This window comes from Sardina pilchardus, chromosome 10, assembly GCF_963854185.1.
Source record: "Sardina pilchardus chromosome 10, fSarPil1.1, whole genome shotgun sequence".
In the NCBI taxonomy this organism is placed as follows: Eukaryota; Metazoa; Chordata; class Actinopteri; order Clupeiformes; family Clupeidae; genus Sardina; species Sardina pilchardus.
The window spans coordinates 24,025,976-24,052,535 of record NC_085003.1 but is presented as its reverse complement, the minus strand read 5'-3'; the positions used below and the strand labels follow the sequence as shown (position 1 = coordinate 24,052,535).

Genomic DNA, 26,560 nt, shown 5'->3' with positions numbered 1-26,560 from the left:
AGCTAATAAATCCCAAAGAAAGTATATAATGTAGATAGTGTACAGATTATTTTGTGATGAATTTTAACAGCATATGGAAGGCACAACCTGGGTTGGGAAGGCACAATAGTTACATGCCTGAAACATGGTGGCTGCACATACAGTAGGCCCTATTGGCCTACAACAACATTCTTTACAGTCTACAGTCTGTATTTGCGTCATAGTCTGTTTTTGTTCAGATTTGACTGTTTTTTAGTGGTCATTTCAAGGTCCAAGATTTGCATATGAAGGAGGAAACCAGTGTATTTCCAGCTCACAGTAGCTTTATGGATTACATTACACTCCTCATTCAACAAAGCCAAAGTATTTTTTATTATTCTATATCATCTTTAATTGATGTGGGGGCGGGGCTATCTGTGGAAACTCATGCTCTGTCAATCAGAGCTAGACTTGGTGTAATTGGATGCGTCTGCAGGGGTCAGGCACAGATGGATGTCAAACATGAGATGATGAAGGAGAACTATATTGCACCTTTATCTGGTATATATATATATATATATATTAGGGCTGTCAATCGATTAATTTTTTTAATCTAATTAATTACATACTCTGTGATTAATTAATCTAAATTAATCGCATATAAAATGTAATCGCAAAATCGCAATGTCAACACTATTTCTTTGCAGTAATGTGGTACTTAAGAGTTGACGAACTCCGGTGATATGCAAATTCTGTGCTGCAGACATTGCAGAGGACTTTGCTTTAATCAACACTTTCTTTTTAATACCCCCAGGCCGTTTTTTTTAAGTAAATGTTCCAATCAATGATCCAGGCAGCACATTCCCGTCTCCCCATTTTACTTTTACCATTTTACAATGGTTACTGACTAGATGGCTCCGGGTCAAAGATCATCGATTAATCTGCGTTAATTTTTTTAATCAGTTATTTTATCTCAAATTAATGAATCTAAATTAATCAGTTATTTTGACAGCCCTAATATATATATATATATATATATATATATAAATAAATAATGTGGCATTTAGCATAACATAACACATATTTTCAGTTAAGGATGACCTTTTTAAAAATCAGTTTAATCAATAAAAATCGGTTTGATCTTAAAACGTTTCTTGTATTACAGTCGCTAACAAGCATTTGTCCATACAGTTGTCACATTTTCAAAACTCTAAACACAATTAGCACAGCATCGGTCTATTATGGCCATACCATTCACACATTTCATGTCGTTTTCACACAATATATGCTTTTCTATTATTTACAGACGTTAACACACAACATCCTACAGTACATAGTTAAAACAATATTCCAAACCTTAGATACAGAATAAAAACCTCTGCTTCTGCAATGTTACCAGTTCAAAATCAATATATCTCAGCTGATAATTGACACACAGATGATTTATGTTGGGTAAATTGGGCCAGCCACAGCTGATTCCAGTTTGTCTTAGACTCAGTGGCAGGGGTTATTTCTCTCTATTACGTTGACACTTATACAGTAAAAGGAGGAGGTAATGTTTTTTGGAAACAGAAACAGAAACAGAAAAAGACAAATACTGTCATGTCTGGACGAAGAAGTAATAGCAAGGGGCCCAAGGAGAAGAGCGGGCCCAGTGAGAGAGCATTAGGAGGTGCAGGAACAGTGAGAGGAGTAGGGCCAGGGAGAAGAGCAGGCCCAATGAGAAGAGCAGCTAGAGATGTAAGAATGTGTGGTGGTGATATTGTTTTTCAGTTCCCCTCTATTTATCTGGGCTTTTTGCTGTTGTTTTTTTGTTCAGAATGCCCTTGTGTGTTTCATGGATATTTTGTTCACTGTAAGCAATACTGTAACACTTTTTCTGTTCTATTGTAAACAGTATTTCTATGTACCTCCTAGTAAACAGTAAAGGGGGGAAATGCTTTTTACTGGAATGCTTTTGAATGTGAACATTACATGTGGACATACAGCTGAAAATAATTTCATTTTGAGAAAGATGTCTTCTATTTTGAAATGATGAGTTAATACAGTATATATTTAACCAAATGTGTTTTTGAGAAGAAAATGATCTTGTCAATTGTGTTTTGTAGGTGTGAGTCTGTGTTAAGAGTTTAGAAAAAGTATCTGAAGTATGGTTAAGCACTTGATAGCAATTGAAACAAAACTGTAATTCATTTCAGTATTCATGAACAGAACAAGTCTGACAAGAGCCACTATGGGGCAGTAGAGAGAGAACGTCCATTCATATGAATGAAAAAAAGATGTGAAAGATCATTTGCCTCATGTTTAGCCCTGCGCTGTTTGCATGTCTGCAGTGTATGCCTGCAAGAGGAACAATAAGTAAAATACAATATTCAAGGCAGTCAAACAGTCCCAGGGAACTATCTGTGGAATTTTCAGTATATCTCCAGGACATCACAAACATTCAGCAATGAAATGTTTTTTATTCCAGCACAGCTCATTATGATGTAATTTATTATTCATGCTTAGATAAACGTAACTGGCGGTTTTATTTCAAAACTATTCTATTCACAAACACAAACACACACACACACACACACACACACACACACACACACACACACACACACACACACACACACACACACACACACACACACACACACACACACGCACACACACACACACACACACACACACACGTACACACACATGGAGGCATACACAAACTCACACACAGACAAAGATAGACACACTCACACACACACACACACAATGACTAATGACGGAGCAATGAGTGATGACTAACCTCAGCTCTAATGGAGGACACCAACAGAAGGGCCAAAAGACCCAGACTGATTTTCCATGCAGCCATGTGGAGCAGTTGACTGCAGAGAGGTGAAGTAACATTATTCCCATTTTGGGGGACAAAGAAACAACAGAAAAAGTTGTTTCTGTGTGTGTGTGTGTGTGTGTGTGTGTGTGTGTGTGTGTGTGTGTGTGTGTGTGTGTGTGTGTGTGTGTGTGTACATGTTAATGACCAGAAATGTGAAAAAGCCAATTATGTTAAGTATTTGCTATGCAAAATACCAAATTTAGATTTAGATCAGAATCGAGAATACAGAGAAAGAAGATGACTCATGGTGATGGTATTTTTGCATGTCTGTTTATTATGAATCCCTGCGTTTGTGTTTTGTGGTAGTCAATATCCAGGGATTGATAGGGATTCAGTCAGTAGGAATCGGAAGCAGACAACTCCCATCTGTTTTGAAAACATGTAATGCTATCCTTAGTCTTTATCCAGTCTAATGGAACACTAAAGATGCCAGATACATTTTGCACATTTATTTCATGACACAAATGTGCTGTTGTTGTCGTCAATGTGAACAGTTATGTCTCAGGAGAGTGAATTCATGTGTTTGTTTGCCAAGACATACACACCTGAATCATCCTGTCTAGATCACTATTTCACACATGCCTCTTAGCAATAGTACAGTCTGTTCAGCCTCAGGATGTCGTTGTAGCTCATCTGGCTGGCCTCACCAAATGCTACATTCGGGTTAGGGATTGGCTCCATGGTGGGGAGGCCGTTCATGGAGAAAGCATACCTGAAACATATAGCATTAGAAACATCAAAGGAATGAATGACTGACTGACTGACTGACTAGGTGCCTCTCATGCAGCGTTTATACGTCCTCCCTCGCTCCTCGGGCCTCGATCCTCACTGATCTACATAAAGAATGATGGGGGGGGAAACAATGGGATAGTCTATCAGTGTTAGTTATAGTATCAGTGGGAACGCCCCTCGAGGATCGAGCATCGAGGATCGAGGAGGCATGTTGAGAGGCACCCACTGACTGACTGATTGAATAAATGAATGAATGAACGAATGAATGAATGAATGAATGAATGAATGAATCAACGAACGAATGAATGAATGAATGAATGAATGAATGAACGAATGAATGGGAACCTCCTCATTTGACTGTGGCAATTGCAGGATGTAAGAGATGTATTGACCTGTGATACTGCATGACAGAGTTGTAATCATATGGAGTATTCTGGTTCAGGGTGTTGATCTTGTTGAAGTTGTACTGCATGCCTGTATGGGAAATGTGGAAAAACAAATCAGTATGGTGTGTAATTAGGCTGTGGTCTAGTAGTAATCCTACCAAGCTCCCCAAAACTTGGAGTCTAAGAATCTTATTATACTGTGGTCTAATAAGTAAGGCATAATATATAGAACGCTGGTCAGATATCGGGGAAAAAAAGTACCGACAGGGCGAATCCAGACCCGGACTCGATGCGGAATAACCCTTATAATACAGTAATAAGCAATACCAAGCTCCTCAAAACTGAGTTCTAGAACCTTAGACAGTGGTCCACTTACACCAAGCTCCTCAAAACCTCAGAACCTGAGTTGTTTTGAGTCATAACCTGACTGCACCCACACAAGCACAGGCTCCTCCCTATTCGTACAGGCTACATGTGCATGATGGGATCTGACAGAAAGCGCATATCAATGGGAGATGAGTAGCCTACTATATTCAACATTCTCCAGATAGATTCGGATATAGCCATCACGGTCACTGCGGGTCTGCTCATGGTTGAAGCCCAGGGCGTGCAGAAGCTCGTGCTGGACGGTGTTGTGGTACATGCAGCCTGAACGACTCAGAGACAAGGTCTGACCATTTCCAGCACGACCCAGATAAGAGTAACATCTGAGAAAGAATAGAGAAGAAATGACTAAATCGCTAATGACTGTTGTAATATATATATATAAAGTAGGCAACTAATCAAAACAGTGCAATGTGAACAGGCGAAGGATACAGAGGTGCATTTGTTGAGATGAAATGTGTGTAGCCTACCCGTTGAGAGACTGGATGTAGATGTAATCTCTCTCGTAGTTCCAGGGAACAAAACGGATGCAGGTAGAGCTGGAGAAGGACTGCAGACCGCGCTCAATGATGGACAGCTCTCTAGAGGCTGAAAACAGGACCAGGCAGAGAGGAGCAAAGGGAGTGGTGGTCAGGGGCAAGCAGGGGATGTCTTTTCTTAGCAAAACAGGTGCATCTCCAAAAGTAAGAATATCGTGGAAAAGTTCACTGCCCTGCCCTATAGCTGATTAGAGCTTACTTTTTGAAATATTTTTTTTTGGGGGGGGGGGGGGGGGATTAACTTTTTCAAGATATTGATTGTTTTTTACGAGATGCAATTGCACCAAGAATACTCACAGTAGTGGTTTGCGATCACATAAGGCACGTAGACGTATCCATCAGAATACTTGGGCCACATGCACCCATAGGAAGTACAGGGGTCAGCGTTCCTCTCAGCCTCAGATTTATACGCAATATCGTCCACCACCAACGGCTCCTCTGGCCCACGCACTTACACAAACACAAAACCTGTGCTTTAGCGCAATATTCACTTTCTGTCTTTTAAATGTTATATGTTTGACACCATCAGTCCCTCTTCAAATTGAATATCTCACCAACATTCTTGTTGGCTCTGTACAGTCTTCCAGACACAGTGGTGTCCTCAATGCCAACTTCCTCTAGAGGGAAATCATTGCAAAAATGACTGTATGACTCACAATATTTACATAAACTGATTTTGTTATGGCATGTTTGGATTATATTGGGTTATAGACAGTATGAGATACAAGGAACTTACGCATATCAGGGCCAGTGTGAGAAGGCAAAAAGAAAGATATGTAGATGGAAACATAATCTGATTAAACAGTCACTTATGAAAAGCCAAAGCACACACTCAAATATATGACCATATGAAATACAATGCACACTTATATGCATTCACTCACGCATGCACACGCACACACACACACGCACACACACACGCACGCACGCACGCACGCACGCACGCACACACACACACAATAATATTGATGACAACAAACCTCAGCCCAGGTGGAGGAGATTAGGACAAAAGTCCCAATAATAACTTTGAGGGAAAACATGTCCAATTGCGATCTAGGAACATCAGATAGTGGAAATACACAATTATAACACAAATTCATAATGACAATAGAGAAAATGCTATAAATATGTATCCTAATTCAGTGTGGCTCACCTGCCACACAAGCAACAGAAAAATACTTGAAACGCTGTTAGTGTTTGTTTATATACCGGTAGAGAATTTTGTAATGGAGCTAGATAAGCAAAACAATGTCATGATTAAGTGTGACAGGTGCCTGTTTCTCACTGGACTTGAACACCTGGGAAATGAAACCTTGAAATGTGGCCCTGTATCACTAAAAATATTGATAAAGCTGGTTTTAAACAGCATGTACTTTGATGAAGGTACACCATGTAAACAATATCATTACGAGATTATATCAAAACTAGAATGTGATTTTTTTCTGCTTAGACCCATAACAACAACCCAAAGCCTGCTTTGAGGATTGATAAACGTAATGTGCCGTGAAACACTTTGAAACTGGAAGAACTGAGATGCCTTGTCAGCACACACTGTAAAAAAGGAAAAGTCAGGGCGGTCCAATTTATCAAACCATATTACTACAATTGCAAACCTGCTGCCCAGAGAAGACAGACGTTCTGGATGAAATACATCCTTGTTGTATTCAAATAGTCATTCCGATTGAGTAGTCAACTTGGAAAGGAAGGAAGGATTGTTTGTCACATTTTCTACACCACAAACATGAAATAAAACTAACTCATGTTTTTCTTTCAAACACAATGTTATGTTATTACATTGAACTGACATATTTTGCCACAACAGTGAATTCATCCAACAAAATCATTTTAGTTCAATGTGAAGCACCTGAAGTACTGAACCAGTAAGGCAAATGAATACATGGGATGCCTTGGTGTCACCATTACATTGTGCTCCCATGAGCCTTTGCAAGAACACTGAGATAATCATGCAGCTAACCGTGTCGACAAAAGTTTTCACGAGTTTTAGAGTTCAAGACATTTAGAGGCCAGTAGAGTCGAGTTTTATGTATGCTGTAAGATGAACCATGCTTTGCTCCCACTCGCTCCCACCATGAAAAGGTATTGAGTATCGGTGTTTCAGTAGTTTATATATCCTATATTTCAAAGACTGTATCTGAATATTGTGGCACAGTATATTAATAGTTAATCTTGAACATTCACACTAGTATTGGTGTTTCAGTGGTTTACATATCCTTTAATTCAAAGACTGTCTCTGAATATTGTGGCACAGTGTATTAATACAGTAGTTAATCTTGAACATTTACACTGCTATTGTATGTATCAGAATGCATACTTCCCATGCTATCTCTATAATACATCAGCATTGGAATTATAAATCCATCATATAATAAATGTAACTAAATCAGTTTCATTGAATTTACTTGGTTATTGATTTGTCACAGCATGATTCCGTTTTGTAGACCTAGACATTTCAGTCATGTGCAGCCGCTGTACATGATGAAATCAAATCTAGTGATTCTTTTTTTTCACTGCATAAACTTAACAACTATTAAAAGTATACATAGATTGATTATGATTAATTTCAACAGCACGATGGACAGCTCAATAGTTGCCTACATGCAGAACACTGGATATAGGCGCTATTGGCTGACAACATTACTTTACATTCTACAGTCTGTATTTGTGTCATAGTCTGTCGTTGTTCAAATCTGACTGTTTTTCAGTGGTCATTTACATGTCCAAGATTTGCATATCGAGAAAACAACTATATTGTCGACTCACAATAGCTTGACCAAACTCCTCATTCAACAAAGCCAGGGTAAGCATGTTTTTTTTTTTTTAATTCAATATCATCTTTAACCACTGATGTGGGGGCGGGACTATCCGTGGAAACTCGTGCTTCTGCCTGTCAGAGCCAGACTAGGTGGGATTGGATGCTTCTGCAGAGGTCAGGTATTTATGCCTCTCCCATTGGTGGATGTCAAACTGAGATGATGAAAGAGAACTATGATTGCACCTTTACCTACCTCTCAATTTGTTTCTTGTATTATGATTTTTCTTGATTGCTTTGATGCAACAGTCAACTCAAACTCCACATTTTTCAAAACAGTTAACACACTGGGCGAAACAGCAATAGGCCCTTACTGTGCCAAAACATTCAAAATATGCAACAAAAGCAAATTTTGCCATAACACTACACAACTTGCAAACAAGTGTATAAGCTCTTCCAATAAACCATTACACAGTGGAAAACAAAATGCAGCACTCAGTGCAAATCAGGGCACCACTGCTTGTCATTGCTGTGTGTAACTTTCATGCAGCGCCATTTGTTGTCAGATTTGCCTGCTTGCGAAGAATTGGATGCTGAATCAGAAATGCTTTGATACAAATTTTATTGATATCCATAGCGGGTAAAAGTTAGCAGCGGGTTTGATATTCGCTGGATATTCGTTTTTGAAGGACATGTTCTCATTCTGATTGCTGATATTTTCTCATTCTGATTGCTGTAGTAGTTGCCAATGGTAGTCTGCTACTTACTACAGGTGAGGGTTTGCTGATACCTGCCATTGTGGTGACACAGTACGCATTTAAATGCTTCAAATATGCACCAAAAATCAATAAAAAATATATTTTCTCATTCTAATTGCGGTAGTAGTTGCCATTGGTAGTCTGCTACTTACTACAGGTGAGGTTTTGCTGATACCTGCCATCGTGGTGACACAGTACGCATTTAAATGTTTCAAATATGCACCAAAAATCAATAAAAAATATATTTTCTCATTCTAATTGCTGTAGTAGTTGCCATTGGTAGTCTGCTACTTACTACAGGTGAGGTTTTGCTGATACCTGCCATTGTGGTGACACAGTACGCATTTAAATGTTTCAAATATGCACCAAAAATCAATAAAAATATATTTTCTCATTCTAATTGCTGTAGTAGTTGCCATTGGTGGTCTGCTACTTACTACAGGTGAGGGTTTGCTGATACCTGCCATTGTGGTGACACAGTACGCATTTAAATGCTTCAAATATGCACCAAAAATCAATAAAAAATATATTTTCTCATTCTAATTGCGGTAGTAGTTGCCATTGGTAGTCTGCTACTTACTACAGGTGAGGTTTTGCTGATACCTGCCATTGTGGTGACACAGTACGCATTTAAATGTTTCAAATATGCACCAAAAATCAATAAAAAATATATTTTCTCATTCTAATTGCTGTAGTAGTTGCCATTGGTAGTCTGCTACTTACAGGTGAGGTTTTGCTGATACCTGCCATTGTGGTGACACAATACAGTACGCATTTAAATGCTTCAAATATGCACCAAAAATCAATATATAGCCTATATATATATGTTCTCATTCTGATTGCTGTAGTTGCCATTGGTAGTCTGCTACTTACAGGTGAGGTTTTGCTGATACCTGCCATTGTGGTGACACAGTATGCATTTAAATGTTTAGAATATTCACCATAAATCAACAAAAAGCTATTTTCTCATTCTGATTGCTGTAGTAGTTGCCAATGGCAGCCTGCTACTTGCTACAGGTAAAGTTTTGCTGATATCTGACATTATGGTGAAACACGCATTTAAATGTTTAAAATATGCACCAAAAATCAACAGAAAGCTATTTTCTCATTCTGATTGCTGTAGTAGTTGATAATGGTAGTCTGCTACTTACTACTACTATCAAAGAGTAATACGTGTGTACCAACACAGTTGCATGTAACAGCTGCACTGCTACACCTTTGTAACTCTTTGATACAGTGGAATAAACCTGTTAAGTGTACCAGTTAATAACGTTCACGCACATATGACATGTATGTTGTGTCTTTGATGTCTTGGAACATGTCTGCAATTACCCTACGTAGCACATGTATCAACTGTGTTGGTACACTCTTACTCTTTGATACAGTGGCATAAACCTGTAACAAGGTTGTAGCAGCACAGCTGTTACATGTACACTGAAGACAATGAGGCCTTGACTGGAGCTAAAAATGGTTTGTATATCAAATCTATCATCACCAGATTTACCCCATCCAGCAGGTCTCAGGTCAGCCCTTTGCCTCTGATGAAAAATGTAGACAAATTGGTAAAGTTTTGTAAAAGCACTCAGTATTACAATGTAACAATAGGTACCCACAAATTACATAATGATAGAATGATAGTACCTGACAGTGTGTTACACAGGTTGTACCACTGTACCTAATTAGGTAGGTACACTGTAACAGCGAAATATTAAAATAAAGTGTTACCAAATGTTTAAAATATACACCAAAAATCAATAAATATATATTTTCTCATTCTAATTGCTGTAGTAGGTGCCAATGGTAGACTGCTATCCGTCTCTATGCATGAATTGTGAATTCTGCATCTTATTTATTATTATGGTATTCATATTTTTCATTTAAGTGTCACTGTTTATTATTTATTACTTTATTTATATCTTTATTTAAGTGTCTCTTGTTATTACAGATATCATCCATCTTTGATATTCTGTAATAAAAAAATGACTTGTTGACAATGCCATTAGTGTGTTTTTCAGAATTGTTCTCACCCTGTTTCATTAAAAGTCTCCCTACGTAGAAGCCTACCATTGGCCACAGGCCAACTACAGCAAACAGATGATGAATATGCAATTTTGTTAAATAGCAGCCTACCACTGGCAACTACTACAGCAATCAGAAAGAGACAATATATATTTATTGATTTTTGGTGCATATTTTAAACATTTATATGCGTACTGTTTCACCATAATGTCAGATATCAGCAACACTTGACCTGTAGTAAGTAGCAGACTACCACTGGCAACTACTACAGCAATCAGAATGCAAAAATAGCTTTTTGTTGATTAATGATGAATATTTTAATAATTTAGATGCATACTGTTTTACCATGTCAGATATCAGCAAAACTTGACCTGTAGTAAGTAGCAGACTACCAATGGCAACTACTACAGCAATCAGAATGAGAAAATATATATTTATTGATTTTTGGTGCATATTTTAAACATTTATATGCGTACTGTTTCACCATAATGTCAGATATCAGCAAAACTTGACCTGTAGTAAGTAGCAGACTACCACTGGCAACTAGGCCTACTACAGCAATCAGAATGCAAAAATAGCTTTTTGTTGATTAATGATGAATATTTTAATCATTTAGATGCATACTGTTTTACCATAATGTCAGATATCAGCAAAACTTGACCTGTAGTAAGTAGCAGACTACCAATGGCAACTACTACAGCAATCAGAATGAGAAAATATATTTTTGCAAATTTTTGGTGCCTATTATAAAACTTTAAATGTGTACTGTTTCACCATAATGGCAGATATCAGCAAAACTTTACCTGTAGTAAGTAGTAGACTACCAGTGGCAAAGACTACAGCAATCAGAATGAGAAAATATATATGTATTGATTTTTGGTGCTTATTTTAAACATTTATATGCGTATTGTGTCACCATAATGTCAGATATCAGCAAAACCTCACCTGTAGTAAGTAGCAGACTACCATTGGCAACTACTACAGCAATCAGAATGAGAAAATATATTTTTGCTAATTTTTGGTGCCTATTTTAAAACTTTAAATGTGTACTGTTTCACCATAATGTCAGATATCAGCAAAACTTTACCTGTAGTAAGTAGCAGACTACCATTGGCAACTACTACAGCAATCAGAATGAGAAAATGTCAGCAATCAGAATGAGAAAATGTCTTTCAAAAACGAATATCCAGCGAATATCAAACCCGCTGCTAACTTTTACCTTTCTGCTAGCTAGCTAGCATGACATCAGTGTTACCTGGGAAAGTGTGTTAATCCAATGAGAAAGGGTGAAGGGTCAAATGAGAAACTGCTGAGACAGTGATGATGAAAACCAAGTGAATCCCAGTTTGGTTAAGCAGGTCAAAGCAATCAAGAACTTCTGTAATTCATTTCAGTGTTCATGAACAGAACAAGTCTGACAAGAGCCACTATGGGGCAGTAGAGAGAAAATGTCCATTCATATGAATGGAAAAAAAAGATGCAATTGCAGATCATTTGCCTCATGTTTCACCCTGTGCTGTTTGCATGTCTATAGTGCATGCCTGCAAGAGGAACAACTAAAATACAATATTCAAAGCACTTGTTGCATCAGTCAAACAATCCCAGGGAAACATGTGTGGATTTTCAGGATATCCACTTAGTAAAGACAATAATAACACAAACGTTCAGCCATGAAATGTTTTTATTTTGGGTTCCAGCACAGTTCATTATGATGTCATTCATTTAAAATGATTCATGCCTAAAGTAAACATAACATGGCGTTTTACTTTTGAAAACTTTATTCTGATGCACTGACTCAAGGACGGTCTCCTTTCTTAATACACTTGTAGAGCCTGTTCAGCCTGAGGATGTCATTCTTACTCATCTCTCTGGCTTTTCCAATGTCTACGTTGGGGTCAGGAATCGGCATCATGGTGGGCTGTTTGTTCATTGAAAAGGCAGTTCTGGGAAAAAAAAAAAAAAAAAAAACAGACAACATAACATAATCATTTCCACTAGTGTGAAGCCCTGTGCAGTAAAATGTAACTCCAAAGTCATATCAGGTTAAGAATAGTATATTCTATGTTTATAGATCAGAGGGTAAAACAGCCATATGGTTGGAGCAAGACCTTGGGTGCCTCTCATTCGGCTTTTATACATCCTCCCTTCCTCCCTCGTGCCTCGATCCTCACTGATCTACATAAATAATGATGGGGCGGCAACAATGGGATAGTAGCCTGGGTTTCCCATACTGCCTTGCGCAGTGATTTCTTTCACGCTGCTAAGGCAGTCTGGAAACTAACGCCCCCATTTTCGCCTGATGTTGGTGGCCAATCACAGAACAGGGGAGAAAGCAAGACCATGATGAGCTATGCAGCGACGCATTTGATTGACATCCGTGGCGCCCAATGAACGGATCTGGGCATTTTTTCAAATACGAGAAAATGAACATCTGGTTGCCAGACCACGTCTCATTTGAGAAGTGGGAGGCGTTAGCCAGGCTAATGGGATAGTCTATCCAGTGTTGGTTATAGATCAGTGGGAACGCCCCTCGAGAGCGTTTGAGAGCCACCCCTTGTGTCTAGAGGTCAGAGGTCAAAGGTCTTGTACGCACCTGTGGTACTGCATGACAGAGTTGTAGTCATAAGGAGTGTCCTGGTTCAGAGTTTCAATCTTGTCAAAGTTGTATGCCATCACTGTTAATGACAGCACACAGGAAAAGACAAATAAGCCATACAGTATCTGGTGGAAACAGCTAGGCTGCATGTCGTTGAACTGAAAACGTCAAACATGTCAAACGTGTTGTAGGCCCTATATTGCTGTGGCTTGTGTTTTCAAGATGCAAGTGCTATGCTTACGTATTAGCACATGTAGGCTATACTGTACATACTGGGGTCGATGTTCTCATAGAGGATTTTGATGTGGTCGTCCCGGTCACTGCGGGTCTGCTCGTGGTTGAAGCCCAGGGCGTGCAGCAGCTCGTGCTGGACTGTGTGGTGGTAGACACAGCCCTGGCGATTCAGAGAGAGCGTCTGCTCCTTATTCCGGCTACCCACGTGGGAATAACACCTGCAGTCCACCAACGGAATATGTGAGCAGTTACGCCGTGGTTTGTATCATTGAAAAATTATGTGAGGTGAGGTGATTGTGGAAGATTTTACAATCATAATGATTGGTTTGAGTGATGGAAATACACATAATGTTATTGATGAGTGTAGGGCCAGGAGCATTTACCCATTGAGAGACAGGATGTGGATCCAGGCTTTCTGATGAGTCCTCGGAATAAATCTGATACAGGACACATCCTGAATAGACTTCAGTGCACGCACAATCACAGACTCCTCTCGATCAGCTGTAGTAAGAAATATATATATATAAGTCATGATCATAGTGAATATTTGACATTATATCGATATATTATTGATTACAGTAAAGAGCAATAGCAAGTACATTGCATTCCAAAAATGGTTTGGTATTTATGGAAAAGAGAAAGAAAGAAATAGAGACAGCAAAGGAAGTGAAAGTTAAATGTTCAGTAGTGATTGTGGATTTTGTAAAGAGAGTAAAAAAAGCATGTTAAATGTGCAGTAGTGTATTTTTTAAAGGTAGTAAAAAACAGGTTCTATGTACAGTAGTGGTCGTGGATGTGGTAAGGTACGTAGACATTCCCATCCCCAGACTTGGGCCACATGCAGCCAGAGGTCGTGCAGGGGTCAGCATTTCTCCCGTACTCCTCCTCCGAACCGTAGGCGATGTCGTCAATTACAAAAGGCTCATCTGGGCCTCGCACTGAAAGAAAGGATGTTGTGGAATATCAAGTATTTTTGGTTTAGCAATTTGGTGTCACTTACTTTAACATTATAAGTTTAAATGCCCTCAAACACCGGAAAGTATTACGTATCTTACCAACATTTTTGTTTGCCTTCTCAATGATCTCAGAAACGGAGAGTTCCACATCCTCAGGAGCCTCTGTTGTAAAGAGTTTGTGATTAGCATTATAGTTATGACATCAGCGTTATTCATGACTCTAAAGGACAAGTAAAACAGACTACTAAACAGTTAGACATTTAGGCCAAGTTATCAAGATGTTATGTAAATAACTTACATGATTTCATGGTTTCATGAACACCAAGCACATTTTGGACAGGAGAAGAAAACAAATTCTTGAGTCAGTCACCGAAAACTATTTTCACAAACGTACACACACACACACACACACACACGTGCACGCACACACGCATATACAAACACACACACACACACACACACACACACACATAGACAAAAACTGACATAGACAGACACACACATGCACTCGCGCGCGCACACACAAACACACACACACACACACACACACACACACACACACACACACACACACACACACACACACACACACACACACACACACATACAGACAAACACTGACACAGACACACCATGACTAATGACGGAACAATGAGTGGTGACTAACCTCAGCTCTAATGGAGGACACCAATAGAAGGGCCAAAAGACCCAGACTGATTTTCCATGCAGCCATGTGGAGCAGTTGACTGCAGAGAAGTGAAATAACATTATTCCCATTTTGGGGGACAAAGAAACAGCGCAGAATGTATTTGTGTGTGTGTGTGTGTGTGTGTGTGTGTGTATGTGTGTGTGTGTGTGTGTGTGTGTGTGTGTGTGTATTTTCAATGAGCCAACATGGATTATACTCACTCACCCTCTTGGAGCACTAGGAGAGGAATGTGTCAGACAGAGACAGACAGACATTATTTATCTAACGCATGTCATGATGTCACCGGAAACATGTAACACCATTTAGGATGACCTTTTACACAAAGTAACTTTACATGTCACGATAACAGTGTTCCTGTGGTATAGTCATATGTCTGCTTTCTCATCTGTTTTCCTTCCCACAGATATAGGCAAAAGGCCCATAGACAAAATCATCAGTGTTGACACAGCTGCCGCATGGCGACGTTTTCTAAATCTAAACCTTACCCAGTAACCTGTGTCTTACATTTTTTTTCTCGATTGCTTTTATGCTTGGCTCAACTCTGACATCGCGTTTTCAAAATAATTTGCACAGAGATCAAAAACATGACACATTTTGCTTGCAAAAGACTCAAAAACACTCTGAAAACATCTAAAACATGCAGCAAAAGCAAAGCTACACAATGGATAACAAAATACAAAACACAGTTTTCAATATGAGGAATTTAGCCATTTCTAGTTCATTTTTGTTCTTGTTCAGTATTGAATAAAATTAATTGTATTCATTCCTCTCAAGAGGTAACTGCCATGACAAGACTAGTAAGCACAGAGTTTTTCTTGATTGCTTTGATGCAACAGTCAACTCAAACTCCACATTTTCAAAACTGTTATAGTAACACACCTGCTGAAACAATGGTCAAAATTACACATTTTGTTTGCAGAAGGCTGTAAACGTGCCAAAAGGTGTCAAACATGTAACAAAAACAAATTTTGTCTTCAAACAATAAGCAATTAATATGTAAACTAAAATGAAATCTAGAGTTTAAGAAATAGAAATAAAATCTAAAGTATAACAAAACAGATGCTGCACTTTTTAAGGCCTGCAGACTGATTGCTAATTGAAGACTTATGTGAAGGAGTGTCAAACAGGTGCTTCAGTGATTTCATACCAATGTAGGTAGTTTCAAATAGTTAGGAAGAGATGGTTTCTGTTTGGTTACCATATAAAACAATGGAGTTTGGACTGCTTGAATGACACCTGTGTTAGCTGCATGTTCTGCAAAAGGGTGAGGGGAAATGTACGGTATCTATCTAAGGAGATACTGTAGGTGGAGGTGACTTTTGCTCTGCTGAGACAGTGATGATGAAAACCAAGTTGAACCTAGTTTCTTGAATTAGGTCAAAGCAATCAAGAAAACCTGCAAACACATTTCATACACACAGTGGCATTAAAGTTCATAATTTTGCAAGCAATATCAATTAGCTGTGAATAAATATTTTCCATTTGTTCAACACAGTTAATCCAATTGAACTTGAGAAGAAGAGAACAAGAACTATGTGAAGTGTTTTGACCAGCACAGCACTATGCTGCTTCATGTTGCATCATGCTGTAAAATACTCCCGAAAGACGAGAGCTACACGATTAATGGTGACCTTGGATTTACTAATTGCATTAGTTGTGATTTTGATTAAACAATGATTCATGTTTCATCTTTCAAGCAAATTCAAATGTTCAGTCATCTTAAAGCAGGTATGGGTGTATAAAGATCATGTTCGGTTATCTTAAAGCAGGTATGGGGTACAGATCGTGGACCATGTGATAAGGCAGGGGTAGGCAACCTATGGCACGGGTGCCACTGCTGGCACGCCGAGGCATAGTCACTGGCACGCGCCACCAGAAAAAAAAAAAAAATCTTCCAATCCCTCTTGTTAGTGTTCGGCTCAACATACCTGTGTGAGCAGGTATTTTCGCATATGAAAAGTGTGCTCAGCCCTATCGGCAGCCGTTTGACCACGGACAATTCCGAGTCGTGTTTACAATTAAAAGTGACAAACTACGAACCCCAGATAAAAATTGATGATAGTGGCACACTCTTTGACTAGAAATTTTGAAGTTGGCACTGGATGTCTCAAAGGTTGCCGACCCCTGTGATAAGGTATAAAGATATGGGATTGGGAAAAGAACATGCCATAAAGATTGAATGAATGAATGAATGAATGAATGAATGAATGAATGAATGAATGAATGAATGAATGAATGAATGAATGAACGAACGAATGAACGAACGAACAAACGAATGAACAGTAAAGGTGGGAAGCGTGAACCCAAAAGTGAGTGAAGAAGTGAATTCGGCACCCAAACATTTAAAATTGTGCAAAAGTGTGTTAATTTTGACCCGCAGTCATTTTACTGTCCTGTACGCCCATCTCTCTCTTCCATATGTTCTCTGTCAATACTGACCTATCCCAAATAATGATCATTTTAAAAAATCCAGTTTTTAAAAACATCTCTTTCCATTCTAAACGCTCTGAGAATTGAGGATTCTTTGCTTATGCATATTTGTTGTATTCTATCAACAAATATAAGTCTTGAGGTCATTTTATATTCACATAATAATCAGCATTTTTAATGATGACCGTAAATAACTGCATACACATAATTTTGTCAGTTTAGAATTGTAGGACAGTGCATGTGTTGGTGCTTAGAGAACAGAATTCAGAGGCTGCATATACTTTCCCATCATAAAATTCCAGCTCATTTTACAATATGGACATGTAGTAGAAATAATTCATCATTGATAGTCACGACCCCAGTCTTTGATCACACCAAAACCTGGTCAATCAACTGCCCTTGTTACCCTTTGATCAGCATTTGATGATGCAACTGCCTTTGTGACCTTTTGCTGTCTTCTTGACCCAATCAAGAGAGGGCGCAATGCCTTTAAATGCGGAGAGAACACGCAGCCCAGGAGGCCAGTCGGGCTGCTGCCTTAAGCAGTGGTCATGCTGACCTCAGGCCGTAGTGTTGTAACTGTGCTAGCTAATAAATGTCTTACCATGTTTGCAATCTTTAAACCTGCCTTGCTTGCATTGCAATTTTCTTTTTTTTAAGTATATAGTTTTGGGGCTTTTATGCCTTTTAATGTGACAGGACAGTGTAGAGTGACAGGAAGCGAGTGGGAGAGAGAGTAGGGGTGGGATCTGGAAAGGACCACGGGGTGGGAATCGAACCTGGGTCACCGGCGGTGCAGGTGCCCCAGCCACAACTGAGGCCTTGCATCGCAATTTTCATTCAGACACATGAGTGGCTGATTGCTTAGCTTGTATGCATTCTGAAATCTCATTCATTTTGCATACAACTCTGATTGCTGGTGCATAAAGAATTTAGTGAATGTTTTAAAAAAATAATAATTTAAAGGTGAGGATCTATAATAATATTACATGTAGGATTTTCACCAATTTTATGATAACACCAATAGTATTTGTATAACATATCATTCTAAAACAGTTTTCAGCAGCAGTTCATAGTCTTCACATACTGTACCTTTATAAACATATACAGTACCAGGCGAGTTCTGTGATTAACAAAGACTAATTACTCACCAATAATCTTATTTAATATAGAAGCAGAAAAGAAGCACTCTTGAAATTTTTACATTTTCAACAAGTCTTTTTATTGTGACAACAGTATCAGCAACATGACTTGTAGATTGAAGGATGTTCCCTGCTTTCCTGTTTAAAAACAACACACACACACACACACACACACACACACACACACACACACACACACACACACACACACACACACACACACACACACACACACACACGTGCACACACACACACACACACACACACACACACACACACAGACTGTTACTGCACCATGATAAAGACGTGACATTGCGATCATATTTCAGGACATGTCATTATGTTCACAGTAAAAGTGTTGGACGTACTGGTCCATTAACACTGGTAGAGCCTGTTCACTCTGAGGATGTCGTTCTTGCTCATCTCAGTGGCGGTTCCGAATGGCACATTTGGGTCAGGGTAAGGCTGCATGGTGGGCTGGTTATTCTTAGAGAAGGCGTACCTGAAATCCACCACATAACCCATTAGCTCTTAGTTATGCATGGGGAATGCAATGGTAGACCCTTCTTCAATCATGACATCATGAAAGTCTTTGCTGATTGGCCATGCCTATAGAGTTTATTATTGTGATACTTAAAATGGACTTACTTATGGTATTGCATCACAGAGTTGTAATCATATGGGGTGTCTTGGTTCAATGTGGCAATCTTGTCAAAAGCATACTCCAGGCCTATTTAAAACATAGAATGAGAGAGCAAAAGTAAATTTGTGTTGGAATCATTGTATCACACATGACAAAAAATACTAAGCTGTTACCACTTCTAGTACACATTTAATGCACATTGGTAACTATTTGTTTCTACAAGAAACGTTGAGAGTGACAGAGAGTTCTGTGGATATCATTCAAATTACTGGTGCACTTGGGAGTGGAAAATGGTAGTTAGGAAAGTAATGGAAAAACATCTGAAGTATATATCAGAAATGTTCTTGGCATGTCCAGATCCAGGCACCCAAGTGGATTTGAATGGTAAAACAGCAGAAACCAACACTGACATTACTGTCCGGCTTCTCAGAGTGTGAAGAAGGCCAAGCAAATAGAATAGAATAGAATATATACTTTTTTGATTCCGTGAGGGAAATTCGTTTCTCTGCATTTAACCCAATTTAATCGAATTAGTGAACACACACAGCACACAGTGAACACACAGTGAGGTGAATCACACAACTAGCGGCGCTCGGGGAGCAGTGAGGGGTTAGGTGCCTTGCTCAAGGGCGCTTCAGACGTGGACTGGTCGGAGATCGAACTGGCAACCCTCTGGTTTCAAGTCTGAGGCCCTAACCAGTAGGCCACGGCTGCCCCAATAAAATATGCATGTTTTTTTAGGTCAAAACAAATTCATTCCAATACATTTGAGAGCCTGATTCCAAAATTTGACTCAACTCGATGCTTCAGCCTCCAAATTTAATAAATCTCTTTTTTTGGTATTTTATGGTAGTTTCATATGGGTTTGTACAGTTTTTTAAACAAAGCAGATAGGAGATCCTTGGGCGAGCCCTTACCAGATTGCACATTTTGCAGAAGGACTCGGATGTACTGGTCCCGGTCACTGCGACACTGCTCGTGGTTGAAGCCCAGGGCGTGCAGCAGCTCGTGCTGGACAGTGTTGTGGTAGATGCAGCCTGAGCGACTCAGAGAGACCGTCTGAGCATTGTAAATGCGCCCCACGTAGGAGTAACACCTGCCACAGAACCAGCACAGCGTCCACGTCATTTCAATTGATATTTACATTTACTGATTTGGCAGCCGTGTTTATCAAAAGCGACTTACAACAATAGAATAACATTTCTGCCATTGACATGAAGCATATTAACATGTAAGGTAAAGGCCTTCAGTAGTACATTCAGTCACAAATACAAAAGACTCTTATGCTTGCATCCTTGAGACCTTAAATGAAGATCTATGAAAAAATATAGTATTGGTGGCATTTATACCCATTGTCAGACATGATGTAGAGGTAATCTCTCTGGTTAGTTCTGGGGAAAAAACGGATGCAAGTAGAGCTGGAGAAGGACTGCAGACCACGCTCAATAATGGCCAGCTCACGAGAGGCTGTCAGGGCACAAATTACAATTACAAATCTATCTATCTATATATCTATCTATCTAGATATGTATCAGAGAATCTTAGGAACATATATTGTGAGTAGCATGTATGTATACTACCTTGATACAGTTAAGAGGTAGCTTACTGTAATGATTAGCGATCACATAAGGCACGTAGACTGTTCCGTCAGTAGATTTTGGCCACAGACATCCCCCAGGCCTGGAGGTGCAGGGGTCCGCGTTCCTCTCCCCCTCAGAGACGTATGCGATGTCATCTACAACGAAGGGCTCATCTGCTCTGCGCACTGGAGGGGGGAAATCAGACGTGTTTGATTTCAATAAAAATGTTCTAGAGAGGGCTTATTTCTCAATGGCAAAATATTTGTTAGCCTACTTTATCAGACATTTTGGATCATTGGTCTGGTCTGTACTTCATCATCATCAACAACAACAACAACAACAACAAAACAATAGCCTACATTGGATCCAATACATTGGCTGAGAGCCAGCTGAGAGAGATAATATTTCAGAGCCATTTCTGAAATACCTTACCGACATTTCTGTTTGCTTTTTCAAGAATCTCTGACACAGAGAGACTTTCCTCCTCTGAAATGAAATGAAATGAAATAAGCATCAAAAACTGTTAACTGAGTCTGAGTCTGACATACAGTATGTCAAGGAAAGCAAAAAAAGGCCACTTACTTGATTTTCAGTGCATCATTGTGGGTTGTGGGGCATGCGACCACAGGAGCACAGAAATACATGAGTCATCATTCAGAGATCAGTGTGAAAATTGCCATTGACATCTCCAGACACACACACACACACACACACACACACACACACACACACACACACACACACACACACACACACACACACACACACACACACACACACACACACACACACACACACACACACACACTCACACACATAAAAACAACTTACCTCAGCATATGTAAAACAGATAAGGGCAAAAAGCCAAAATGTAATTCTTAGTGACAACATTTTTCAAGTAGTAATCTGAAAGAAAAGAAGGTCATATAGCATATCATATCTGGTTTCTACATGATTCTAAATAAACCTTGTGAAACTTTTCTGAAATACGAAATAAGCAGATCTTTTCTGATTTTAAACATTAAACATATCACTGACAGTTTGCTTGATACAGTTGTAACATGTACCTTGGACCTGAAACGAAGCAAAATGTTTCCCTTTTTACTTTATATAGTGCAGATAAAATATGAAACCACTCCTCCGATGATTGGAATGGTGAAAAGTCTCTATTTTATTGACCGAAATGTGAGACTTAAGTCCACCTCTTTTCCGCCGTAGGTAGACCTACTGTAGCCTATGCACATGTGTGATTCTCACAGAAAAGGCCACTAAAAATAGGCCAACTAAATAATAGCTGATCGAGCAAGTGTTCACACTCACAGTCCCACGAGGCCCATATAAAATCCATACATTATACTTTCTGCTCTGCTCCTTGTGACTGTTTTCATGAATAACATAAAATTAACATATCCTTAACTCCTTAACGATTCTCATGAAAAATTGAATTCTTCCAATAAAATGATACACATGCACCATTTGACTTTTTCAAATCAGTATAAACACTGATGTGCTTTATTCCAAATAATAAACAATACAATAAAACAATAGTGTAGTTACTGTAACAACAACAACTAGGTTTTGTGGCTTTGGTCAAGCATTAATTTCAGTGTGTAAGCAACAGGCAAAAACTGTTTGTGATTTCACAACAAAATAGAGTTTTGATAATAATTCAATAGTTTTGAATGAAGTGTTTCATTGTGCGAAGCACTAAAGGATTCTGCTAATTGGGTGCGGTGTTAATACGTGTAGTGTTTTTTTTTAAAAAAGGGGCCCTGTCATCAAAATTGTAAATAAAAAAAAACAATAATAATAAAAAAATAGTTACGTGGAAAAACAAATATGTTGAGTTTTACCTTCAGCGAGGGCTGAAAGATTCCGGGAAAAAATCAGTGATATGACTAAATGATTTTGTGATATGATTATGTTTGCACACATCATTTTAGTTCAATATTTACTAATATGAAACATGACTGAAATATTACTTCTTGGGCAAGAATACTTCTGTTTGCCTTTTTATATTCATCTTACTGCTGCTTGTGCCCTGCACATTTTGCTAATTGCATCAGTTCAAATTGTGATTTTAATTAAATATATATATATATATATTTAGATAGATAGATAGATAGATAGATACTTTATTGATCCCCTAGGGGAAATTCAAGAATTTGTCACATAGTATATCATTATAATCATAGTATTTTATTCAGTAATGATGACAGGAAGCAACTGCATGCTCACCATCTTGTGTTTAGTGTTACAGTGTGTGTGTTGGTGCTTGGAGAACAGGATGTGGCGTGTGACTGAATTTATTCAAGATGATTAAGAAATGGTTCTTCTACATGACAGCTTCTTGCATATTCTTCTTTTATAATTCAGAGGCTGCATACTTTACTTTATAATAAAATTCTTAATGTATTCTGAAATCTCCACAACACAGACATTCACTACATAAAAGTCGTATGGCTAGTATAAAGAATTTACTGAAAATGTAATAAACCTATAAAAGATTTTGAACTTTAAAAGATGAGGGTCTGAGATAATGTCGGATAGTCTTCACATACCTGTATAAGCAAGTAATATAGGTTTTGAGTTCTTTATCCCCCCTAGAATTATCGTTTTGTGATATAATGAAAGTGATCACAAACAAACATCTTTTACTCAGCGATCAAGTTATTTGCAGTCAGAAATGAGCACTCTTGGAATGTTCTACGAGTCTTTTTATTGTGACAATAGTGGTGTGGTCTAAGTGGTCCAAGTGTGGACTGAAGGACATTTTTTGTGGACTGAAGGAAATTTTTCCTGTTTTCCTGTTTTCCTGTTTAAAACAACAACAACAACGCACACACGCACACACGCACACACACACTCACACACACACACCCAAGCATACACATGCACAAATATGCGCACACACACACCCACACACCCACACACACACACTGTTACTGCACCATGACAAAGACGTCACATTGCGAACATATTTCAGGACTTGTCATTACGTTCACAGTAAAAGTATTGGACGTACTGGTCCATTAACACTGGTAGAGCCTGTTCACTCTGAGGATGTCGTTCTTGCTCATCTCAGTGGCGGTTCCGAATGGCACATTTGGGTCAGGGTAAGGTTCCATGGTGGGCTCGTCATTCTTAGAGAAGGCGTACCTGAAATCCACCACACAATCCATTAGCTGCTACAAACTTGTTCATTTGTCTCCACCTACTCCTTCCACCACTCTTGCAACTTCTGTGAGTACAAATGAGTGTATGCATATGTTTTTTGCTTTTGTGTATATGTGTGCTTCAGTGTGTGTGTGTGTGTGTGTGTGTGTGTGTGTGTGTGTGTGTGTGTGTGTGTGTGTGTGTGTGTGTGTGTGTGTGTGCGTGTTTGCTAGCGCTTCGGTCTTCTGCAATCGTGGCATTGTGATTTTTTTTTACTGACTTGCAAAGCCTATTGAGTTTATGACTTACTTATGGTATTGCATCACAGAGTTGTAATCATATGGTGTGTCCTGGTTCAATGTGGCGATCTTGTCAAAAGCATACTCCAGGCCTATTTAAAACATAGAATGAGAGAGCAGTAAATTAGTTGTAAAAGTGTCATTGTATCAAATGACAAAAGTGCAAAGCTGTTTCCACATCTAGTACACATTCAATACACAATGATGAACTAACTATATGAAAAGTTTGGTTCCAAAACGCTATATTTTCATGAATTTTCATGAATAATTACAGTGAAATGTATTTGAGTTATTGCTATTTGCTGTATCATTACTCAAACAAACAACCGAACGACAAAATTACCTATTACTTGAGATACACAGTTAAATAATGTATTTTTTAATTTATAAATTTATAAATGTATTATTATAAATGCTATTAGTCCAAAATGGATGTCATGTCCACTAACTTCGAAATATGTTTCTACAACATACAACATAAGTCAAGAGACCAGGTGTGGTGCATATGTGTCGCTCAAGTAACTGGTGGGTTTGTACAGTTGATGAAGCAGGTACTAGGAGATCCTTGGGAGAGCCCTTACCAGGTTTCACATTTTGCAGAAGGACTCGGATGTACTGGTCCCGGTCACTGCGACACTGCTCGTGTTTGAAGCCCAGAGCGTGCAGCAGCTCGTGTTGGACAGTGTTGTGGTAGATGCAGCCCTTATGACCCAGAGAAAGCACCTGAGCATTGTAAATGCGGCCCACGAAGGAGTAACACCTGCCACAGAACCAGACCAGCATTTCCACGTCATTTCAATTCCGTCACAAAGAGACTTTACATTTATAACTGAAGAAGAAAATAAATTATAATAATTGTAAAATTGATTGTATTGGTCTCTGTAAAGTATCGGCCATTTATACCCCGTGTCATCCTGGATGTCAAGGTAATCTCTTTGATTAGTTCTGGGGATAAAACGGATGCAGGTAGAGCTGGAAAAGGACTGCAGACCACGCTCAATGACGGCCAGCTCACGAGAGGCTGTCAGGGCACAAATTACAAAAGTATATCTGAGAATCTTAACTGAAATACTGTAAGAGAGGAACATGCACTACATATGTTGTAGCATAGTTTACTACCCTGATACAATTAAGAGGCTGACTTACTGTAATGATTAGCGATCACATAAGGCACGTAGACTGTTCCGTCAGTAGATTTTGGCCACAGACATCCCCCGGGCCCAGAAGTGCAGGGGTCCGCGTTCCTCTCCCCCTCAGAGACGTATGCGATGTCATCTACAACAAAGGGCTCATCTGCTCTGCGCACTGAAGGGGTGAAATCAGGTGTGTTTGATTACAATAACAAATTTAGAGAGATTGAGAATGACAATATATATAGCCCACTTGTTATTTCATCAGACATTCTGGATTATTGGTCTGGTCGGTACTCCAACAACAACAACAACAACAACAACAACAACAACAACAAAACAGCTAATACAATGGATAACAATAACACCTGAGAGCAATAATATTTAACATTTGTGAAATACCTTACCAACATTACTGTTTGCTTTTTCAAGAATCTCTGACACAGAGAGGTTTTCTTCTACCTCCTCTGAAATTTAATGAAACAAGCGTCAAAAGCTGTTAACTGAGTCTGAATGAAATGAATTGACACATGTCAAAGATACCAGAAGGGCCACTTACTTGATTTTCAGTGCATCATAATGGGTTGTGGAGCAGTATAAACCCGTCCAGAAGACAGACACAGGAGCACAGAATATATGAGTCTTTATTCAGAGTTCAGTGTCAACCCCCCCCCTCCTCACACCAATGTGTCTCCTCAAACCATGGAGAAAGAAACTTACCTCAGCATAGGTAAAAGAGATGAGGGCGAAAAGCCAAAATGCAATCCTTACTGACATTTCAAGCAATCTGGAAAAAAGGTCATATCATACGTAGGCTATTCTACATATAAGATTTCTGACATTACAACATTTAGATTTATTATAACAGTTCGCTTGAGACAATTATAACACATAGGCCTACCTTGGACATGAAACAAAGCATAATGTTTTCCATTTTACTTTATATAGCTATACACTGTGGGACCACACCTCCTATGACTGGAATGGTGAAAAGTCTCTATTTTATTGACTAAAGTGTGCAACTTGTGTCCACCTCTTTTCCATTTCCACCATGGGTAGACCTATGCACATGTGTGATTCTCACAGAAAAGGTCACTAAAAATAGGCTAACTAAATAATAGCTGATCAGGCAAGTGTTCACACTTCACAGTCACACAAGGCACATATAAAACCCATACTTAATATGCTCTGTTCTGCTCCTTGTGAATCTTCTCATGAAAATCATAAGGTACCATTACTGAACATTGCGCGCATCTACAGATTA

At 38.9% G+C, this 26,560-nt stretch overlaps 4 protein-coding genes across 4 annotated transcripts; all 4 read right to left on the bottom strand.

The window, feature by feature from the left end:
* Nucleotides 1-3,117: 3,117 nt before the first annotated feature.
* Nucleotides 3,118-5,926, bottom strand: LOC134093896 (high choriolytic enzyme 1-like). Its single transcript, XM_062547194.1, has 8 exons — nucleotides 5,855-5,926; nucleotides 5,429-5,489; nucleotides 5,172-5,324; nucleotides 4,806-4,923; nucleotides 4,480-4,658; nucleotides 3,958-4,039; nucleotides 3,379-3,545; nucleotides 3,118-3,199 (listed from the first exon to the last, which is right to left on the bottom strand). The coding sequence occupies exons 1-7, from the start codon at nucleotides 5,912-5,914 to the stop codon at nucleotides 3,419-3,421; spliced, it is 780 nt and encodes a 259-aa protein (XP_062403178.1). The 5' UTR covers nucleotides 5,915-5,926; the 3' UTR covers nucleotides 3,118-3,199; nucleotides 3,379-3,418.
* A 6,290-nt stretch (nucleotides 5,927-12,216) lies between these two features.
* On the bottom strand, nucleotides 12,217-14,940 carry LOC134093445 (hatching enzyme 1.2-like). The gene is made up of 7 exons (XM_062546497.1): nucleotides 14,875-14,940; nucleotides 14,307-14,367; nucleotides 14,031-14,189; nucleotides 13,635-13,752; nucleotides 13,291-13,469; nucleotides 13,015-13,096; nucleotides 12,217-12,364 (listed from the first exon to the last, which is right to left on the bottom strand). The coding sequence occupies exons 1-7, from the start codon at nucleotides 14,938-14,940 to the stop codon at nucleotides 12,217-12,219; spliced, it is 813 nt and encodes a 270-aa protein (XP_062402481.1).
* Nucleotides 14,941-18,585: 3,645 nt separating this feature from the next.
* Nucleotides 18,586-21,617, bottom strand: LOC134093894 (low choriolytic enzyme-like). The gene is made up of 8 exons (XM_062547193.1): nucleotides 21,543-21,617; nucleotides 21,144-21,195; nucleotides 20,738-20,896; nucleotides 20,481-20,598; nucleotides 20,049-20,227; nucleotides 19,137-19,218; nucleotides 18,857-18,990; nucleotides 18,586-18,626 (listed from the first exon to the last, which is right to left on the bottom strand). Exons 1-7 carry the CDS (start codon nucleotides 21,600-21,602, stop codon nucleotides 18,864-18,866), a joined length of 777 nt encoding a protein of 258 aa, XP_062403177.1. The 5' UTR covers nucleotides 21,603-21,617; the 3' UTR covers nucleotides 18,586-18,626; nucleotides 18,857-18,863.
* Nucleotides 21,618-23,540: 1,923 nt separating this feature from the next.
* LOC134093444 (low choriolytic enzyme-like) lies at nucleotides 23,541-26,541 on the bottom strand. Its single transcript, XM_062546496.1, has 7 exons — nucleotides 26,529-26,541; nucleotides 25,704-25,763; nucleotides 25,313-25,471; nucleotides 25,070-25,187; nucleotides 24,748-24,926; nucleotides 24,177-24,258; nucleotides 23,541-23,870 (listed from the first exon to the last, which is right to left on the bottom strand). The coding sequence occupies exons 1-7, from the start codon at nucleotides 26,539-26,541 to the stop codon at nucleotides 23,744-23,746; spliced, it is 738 nt and encodes a 245-aa protein (XP_062402480.1). The 3' UTR covers nucleotides 23,541-23,743.
* Nucleotides 26,542-26,560: the final 19 nt, after the last annotated feature.